Consider the following 7,981-nt stretch of genomic DNA (forward strand, 5'->3'; position numbering starts at 1 on the left):
TCTTTAAATCTGTCTTTTCTTTTTTTTAATAGGTATATTCCGTAAAAAAATTCAACGAAGTAGTATCACGTGACATGTAAGTAAATCCGCCCCTGAGAGTACGGATTCTTCTCCAAAAGCAAGAACAAACTTCTGTAATAGGTACGCGAGTATACACCGTGACTATTTCGATGTAACTCGTATTTCATAAAAATGTGATTGCAATGTAAGACTAATTAAACAAATTCAATGATCTTGCAAACTGTGTTTGATTCTATAATCTGGTGGACAAAGTTTGTATTTTTTTTTAGTGCTGCTAGAAAAGTTAAGGTGTGTGCAAGTTGATCCGAACATCACTATTATAAAAAATTAAAAAATAAATAAGATGAAAAGCTTTAGCCCTGGCACTTGGAAATTTCTCATTTCACATTGATATATATCTGGATAGCCTACCTTTATCTCCCATTTATCTTTTCTTAGTAATTTATTTTGGTATAAAAGTCAAATAGTCCATCTTCTTTTTGACTCCAGGTACTTGTTTATGCTACTTGTCAAAGTAGAAGAAAACTAGATGTTAAAATGTTATGAATTATTCTTTTTTTTTAATCTTATCAAACTTAAGTTGGTTGCATAATTAGAAAGAAAAAAAAATCTTTATGATTTATTCCTAACGCGTTTTTGTCTAATATTCAGTAACAACCTCTCTACCTTCACAAAAGTATTGGGTAAGGTTTTGTACAAACAAATGATTTTGCAAGTTTAGGATGTGAAACTAAACATGACAAACAAAGTAACAAACCAATGAAAAAAGAACACATCAAAATGTTCCGGCATGAGACATTTGTTGTAGCTCAAATTCGAGTGAGAATAGGTCGTAGATTAGTTTAAGCGTCTAAATGAAAATACCGGACAAGTCTTTGTATTCATCAAGTCTTCCATATATTACAAAATGAGTTGACTTGACTTTGTTTGAAATTAATGCATATAACAAGTAGTAATCACTCCTTTTTTTTCCTCCTCACATTCAAATCCTCATTCACAACAACAAAAAAATGTATACCAAAGAACACTACAAACCAATTAATTTGCTTCTAATCTGTCTATCGATACTGATCATGCATCAAAGCTTTGCTTTTGGATTAATGTCAAGAGGGAATAATACGAAAATTTTGTGCATAACAAAGGAGAGGGAAGCTCTTCTCGAGTTCAAACGAAGTCTCATAGATGAATATAATCTGCTTTCTTCATGGGGAAATGAAGAAAATAATGAGGAATGTTGTTCTTGGAGGGGTGTGGAATGCAGTAATATAACTGGCCATATACTCGTCCTTAATCTTCGTATAGGTACAATTGAATCCAATCCTGATGGTCCTGATAAGGATCTCATATTGACAGGCAACATCACTTCTTCATTGGTTAAGTTGCAGTATTTGAAGTACTTAGACCTTAGTTCCAATAATTTTGGTGGCGACGGACCAATACCCAAATTTATTGGATATTTCAAAAGATTAGAGTACTTAAATCTCACATCTAGATACAGAGTTTTTACTGGTCTAGTTCCTCTCCAGCTCCAAAATCTTACCTCCATAAGGACACTTGATCTTCGAGGCAATTATTTAACGGTCAATAGCCTTGAGTGGATTTCTCATCTAGTGCATTTGGAGTACTTAGATCTAAGTTTATCCAATGTGCAAGCGAAAAACTGGTTGCAAGAGATAAGTAAGCTCCCAAATTTGAGGGAATTGCATTTGTTTGGTTGTCAACTCCCCAAAATCATTCCTTCATCACTTATCTTAGCTAATATTTCCTCATCTCGTCTTTCCATCCTCGACATCTCCTCTAATAGATATTCGTCCCCTGCAATAAATAGTTGGTTATTTAACTTCACTAGTCTTACTAGCCTAGATCTTTCGAGCAACGACTTAGGCCAAATGTCTAGTGGCTTTGGGTACTTGAAGTTTTTGGAACATGTTAAGCTATTTGGAAGTGGTATTCAAGGTGGGATACCAAGGTCTTTTGGGAGTTTAAGTCGTTTACGCTCTATTGATGCAGATTCCAATAACTTGTTAAGTCAACCGTTTTCTGAGTTGCTTGATATCTTAGCTGGGAGTAATCAATCGCTTGAGTATTTGTCGTTTGAGGGAAATGCATTCACTGGTTCATTGATTAATCTTACTAGATTTTCATCCTTGAGGGAATTGAGGCTACGAGAAAACTCTCTGAACGGCATTTTCCATGAAAGCTTTAGAAAAATCTCCAATCTTGAGTATCTTGATTTGTCTAATAACCAAATGACAGGGTCATTACCAGACTTGGCATTCTTTCCATCATTGAGAGAGTTGCACTTACAGTCCAATCACTTTTATGGAATGATACCACAAGGTTTAGGGAAACTTTCCGAGCTTAAAATCTTGGATGTGTCTTTCAATAAATTGCAAGGCTTACCGGATAGTTTGGGGCAACTTTCCAAGCTGAAAATATTGGATGTGTCTTTCAATAGACTGAAAGGCTTATCGGAAAGTTTAGGGCAACTTTTCGACCTTGAAAGTTTTGATGCTTCTAATAATTTATTAGAAGGTACAATCTCTGAATCCCATCTTTCCAACCTTTGCAACTTGAAGAGTTTAAAATTGTCTTCCAACTCGTTGACTTGGAATGTTAGTGTTGATTGGATTCCATGTTTTCAACTCCAAGATATCAGTCTTTCGTCTTGTAATCTTGGGCCTCTTTTTCCGAAATGGCTTCAAACTCAAAATAGCTACTCATTTCTTAATATCTCTCTTGCTAGTATCTCAGACACAATGCCTATTTGGTTTACAAAGTTGCCTCCCATGTTATACTTTTTGAATCTCTCTTACAACCAAATCAGCGGGAAGATACAAGATTTATCAGCCAATAATATCGGTTCCATTGTTATAGATCTTGGTTATAACAATTTTTCAGGACCCTTACCAACATTTCCTCATTTGGTTAGTGAATTGCGTGTTGACAACAATAAGTTTTCTGGATCACTTAACTCCATATGTAAAATTCATTCGCCTGTAACACTTGACTTGTCCGATATTCTCTTGTCCGGAGAGATTCCTGATTGTTGGACCCTCATGTCTGTTCCAACGGTCCTTAATGTAGCCAATAACCGTATATCTGGAAGCATTCCATACTCTTTGTGTTCTTCAACATCCTTGAACTCTCTATACGTGCGTAACAACAATTTAAGTGGACAGTTTCCTGCCTCTTTGAAGAATTGCCAAGGTTTGAAAGTCTTGGATTTGGGAAGAAATAGATTGAGTGGAAAAATCCCAGAATGGATAGGGACTAAGTTGGCTGGTTTGGGCATTCTGAGCCTACGATTCAACGAATTTTCTGGTAGCATTCCTCCAAGTATATGCCAGCTTCAATCTATTCAGATACTGGACCTTTCTGGCAACCATTTATCCGGAAGAATTCCAAAATGCTTCAGCAATTTCACCACAATGCAACTTTTGCAAGATGGTTCAAGTGTGAGCTATGACTTCAATCCACTTGCCGGTAGAGGAATTTTAGTGTACAAAGGCAATGCATTTGTTCAATGGAAAAACAAGGAATCAGAATACCGTAACACCTTGTGGCTTCTGAAAACCATTGATCTTTCTAGCAACGAACTAGTTGGTGACATCCCTAAAGATTTTAGCAGAATGAACGCATTGCTGTCATTGAACATATCAAGAAACAATTTGACAGGAAGTATCATTGAAGGAATTGGTTTAATGAAGATGTTGGAGGCTCTTGACTTGTCCGGGAATCATCTCTCGGGGAAGATCCCAGTAGGACTGGCTAACTTGACATTTCTTAGTGTGTTGGATTTGTCAAAAAACAACTTGTCAGGGAGAATACCATCGAGCACTCAATTGCAAAGCTTTGATCCTTCAACCTATGGTGGGAATATTCAGCTATGTGGACCTCCTCTTCCAGCATGTCCTACATTTTCTCCTCCAAATCCTCATGTTGGCTTTGACAGTACTCGTCAAGAAAATGATGATGATGATGAGTTTCCTTCTAAAGAGTTTTATGTATCGATGGCATTGGGCTTCATTGTCGCATTTTGGGGAATTTTGGGCTCTTTGTACTTCAATGATTCATGGAGGAATGCATACTTCAAGTGGTTAAATGCCTGCTTTGCAAGGTTGAAGGCAAAACTGAGGGCCTGATGACTAAATTTATATTCTATTCATGAAAAAATGCATCCATTTTATATTTCATTTGTCTATAGGTGATGTATACATGGATTAATAATGTTTAAATTCATAGTTGAAATGTTTCGTTGTCAGTTGAAATCAAGTTAAGATATCTACCGATATATATTATTCCTAAAAATAGTAGTGAGGAGGAAAAGAGGTTAGTCGTGTAGTGGAATTATCAGATTATTTTTTTGATTTCTCACTCGGTGTTGGTCCTTGCATCGGGGGAGAGAAAGAGGCTAGCAGAATCAATTGCACAACAAAATCAAGTAGTGAAGATTATTGAGGTAATAGGATGATGATGGCTGACTGCTACTACATTCTCCACCCCCATGCATGTATTGCCAATTTCTTGAGATTGGGAAAACGACGATTTCTCTTGTACAACTAGCAATATCCATAAAGCTTGTTGTTTGGAGATTAGGAATCCCATTGAAGCCAGACGCACATGCCTTAAGTGTTCCATTTCCCATACAGTTTCAGGCAGCCTTGAAATCAATTCAGGCATTCGGGTTAATTCATAAACTGCTAGAGCAAGATACCTAAAATCCACACATATAAATGAAGCAAGCTTTCAAATGATGTGGCAAGTTTCTGTAACTCAAAGCAAGTATATCTAAGCATTGCTTGTGCTCATCGGTAACAATCGAACCAACAGTTTTTGCAAAAATCTTCCAGCATATCCTAGTCCTTTGTATCTTAGATAGCTGGCCAGCAATAATGAGAATCGTTAGAGGTAGTCCTTGGCATTGTTCTGCAATCTTCTTCCCAATTCCGGATGGTCATATTTTCTTCCAAACACCCTGTGACGTAGAAGTTCCCAGCTTTCCTCCGAATCCAAGAATCTTAAGCAGTATGGAGGGCTATTGGATTTAGCCACATTCATAAGTCGGGTAGTCAGTAATATTTGGCTTCCATTCTTGTCATCAGATAAACACCTTTCTATATGATCTGTAGTCCACACATCATCCAAGACGATGAGATACCGATTAAACCTTAACCTTTTATACAACATTTCTGCCAATTGCTCAATATGTTTCTCATCAGTAAACTCAACAATATCATCAAGTAGCTAGACCAATCAACAATCCTTTCACTTGATGATCTTTCACAAATACTAGAGTGATATTTGATGAGGGGATCATCATAAACCATTCTAGCAAGGGTGCTTTTGCCAATACCACCCATACCAACTTAGTAACTTTGATCCAAATCTTGTATTAGTCTTAAATTGAAACTAGTAACTTAAAAAAACTAGAATCCCGAACCCATAAGATTCAAATTCTGACTCCGCCGTACTCTTCAAATTTGGTTTTAGGAAACATTAAATAAGGGAATTTTGTCTTCTTTGACTATGTACAAGTAACATACACACATCAAATTAGTCCAAAGTGCTAGAACAATAAATAGAATCAATCTTTGACAACATATACCAATATTATTAAGACAAGAATAAGAATCAAATGAATCCCAAGTGCAAGAACAATAGAAAGATCTTACCCTTTTCTAAATGAAGCAAAGGATAATAGAGAATAAGAAAAAAACGAAGATGGATTCGACCATCTTAAGGTGGTTCGAATCCACAATCTTAGATCGATCGTGGGCAAGCAACAAAGAGTGGATGAACCAAACTAAGGAGCACTTCAACTTCTGCTCCTGGTTCAATCTGGTCCCCTTAATCAAACTCAACAACTTTGTACTACTAATATTCTTATACTTTGTCACTTTATAGTAGAATTTCTCACATTTCTCAAGTACTTTTTTCATTTTTGATTCACGGGGGTATGCTGAGCAATTCAACCCCGTAATCAATGCAAACTCTTTTAAGCCAAAACTAGCAGGCTTATCAGTCACACAAAACCACATCTCATGCAATTTTTTATCATTCTTTACACAACGCAACAACATATAATGGGCCAATTGTCCATTGAACTTGTAGTACTCTGGAATATTTCTTAAATGTCCAAAACAAGTAGTTTTAAAGTCATTATAATTTTTTAGTTGAACTAACACAGTTCTAAAATCACGATAAAGAGTCAATCTTGCTCTCACCGAAATTTTCGCTGGAAAAGATCCTAACGCATTTATCCATGTAGTTAGATTATACGACTTACCAGAGATATCTCTTGCACACATTGGCAAGGACAGGGGATCATCATCCCCATCTCTAGTATCACGGCTGTCTGTGCTACTCTCCTCATCTCCACTATCAGTTTTTTCTTCACTAGATTCAACTTCATTAGTAGCCTGGGCACTACTGTCCTCATAGTTATCGATCTCAGCCATTGTATCCGAATCCGAGTTAGACTTAGGCTCTTCAACTACAACTTTTTTTTATTTTTTGAAGATACTGTTGAAACTTCTTCAGCCTTTCTTTTCTTGTGTTTAGAAGGCTTAGAAATAGATCTTTTAACAATTTCGTCTCTAGTTTTAGGAGCTGTAACACCCCAGATTCGTGAAGGAAAAATTTGCAGAATTTTCAGATTTGGCAGGTGTCCAATCCGCATCAGGATTGGACAGCTTTTAAGTCAAGGGTGTTTTTGTCTTTTCCCACTCTTCTTTTAATTCCTAAATTAAATGGGTTTTAGTTAGTCATTTAAAATCCTAGAAACCTAACTAGAACTTACCTAAGTCATTTAATTAACTAAAACAAAAGAAAAGAAGAGAGAAGAGAGAGGGGTTGCCGAAACCCTAGCTAAACCCTAACCGCCGTCGGAAAATGCTAGAAAGTCGCCAGAAAAGTCAAGTCTAGCCCTAGTTGATAGTTTTTCGTGGAGATTTCATCACCAGGTATGTTGGATTTCACTAATGGGTCCCTTTCGCCCGCTAGATCCCTAGAATTCAGACGATTCTTGATTCCATGCTATGAACGAAATTAGGGTTCTTGAACGTTTCTTGATTTTGGGTTTTAAATGTTAGAATGATCCAAATATTGTTCATTTTTCAATGATTATGAATGAACCCTAGTATTTTCTAAAGTTTCAGCCAATTTTCATGAAGAGACTGTTTTTAAACGTTCCGATCTAGAAATCATGTTTTTAACCATATGTTCTAATGTCCAAACAGCATGTCACGTTTTAGATATGTTTTAATGTTCCAAATCAGCATGTCACGTCTTCTTCAGATTATCATATGAATTTCAGAACCCTAGCTATGTATTTCTTTAGTTCTTGAATTTCATGTGTTAGGTCAAACTTTATCAAAAATCAGTTATACATGCCTCAGTATTATGCATCAATGTCAGTTTAAATTGTTGCGTTCAGTTTGCATGTCTAGTTTTAAGCTATCCAGAATAATTACAGAAAATCAGTCATAATCAGTTTACTACTAAATTCATTGGCACTAGCATAATACCGAGTTGGACTAGGGTTTAGCGTACCCAAATAGTCCCAGAACTACTAGCCAAGTAGGTTGTAAGTCCCTTCCATGGGCAACAGATTAGTGATCACGCCAACATGCCTTTATACATCTGGTAGGGTATATTGGGTCCTCTCGATGGGGCGTATAGATCGGACTCCACATTCAGCTCATGTGGTTTTATTATCGGTAATTAGTAGCTCCCACAAATTAGTCAGACTCTATTTGCATTGACCATGTTCAGTATTCAGTTTCAGCATGTCATAGTTGGTCATTGCATACAAATCAGTCATGTTTAGTATTTTTCAGCATTCTATCATATCCAGATAAATGTCATTGCTTTTTTTTTGCTTGTTCAGTTATATATGTATTTCAGCGATACTTCATCCTCTTGCTCGGTACCTTTCAGTACTGACGCATATATTGCT

General features: G+C 36.5%; 1 protein-coding gene across 1 annotated transcript; it reads left to right on the forward strand.

The window, feature by feature from the left end:
• Nucleotides 1-1,016: 1,016 nt before the first annotated feature.
• On the forward strand, nt 1,017-4,174 carry LOC102581827 (LRR receptor-like serine/threonine-protein kinase GSO1). Its single transcript, XM_015302997.1, has one exon. The coding sequence runs from the start codon at nt 1,032-1,034 to the stop codon at nt 4,164-4,166; it is 3,135 nt and encodes a 1,044-aa protein (XP_015158483.1). The 5' UTR covers nt 1,017-1,031; the 3' UTR covers nt 4,167-4,174.
• The last annotated feature ends 3,807 nt before the right edge of the window (nt 4,175-7,981 follow it).

The sequence above is a fragment of the Solanum tuberosum genome, unplaced genomic scaffold (assembly GCF_000226075.1).
Source record: "Solanum tuberosum cultivar DM 1-3 516 R44 unplaced genomic scaffold, SolTub_3.0 scf00403, whole genome shotgun sequence".
NCBI classification, from domain to species: Eukaryota; Viridiplantae; Streptophyta; class Magnoliopsida; order Solanales; family Solanaceae; genus Solanum; species Solanum tuberosum.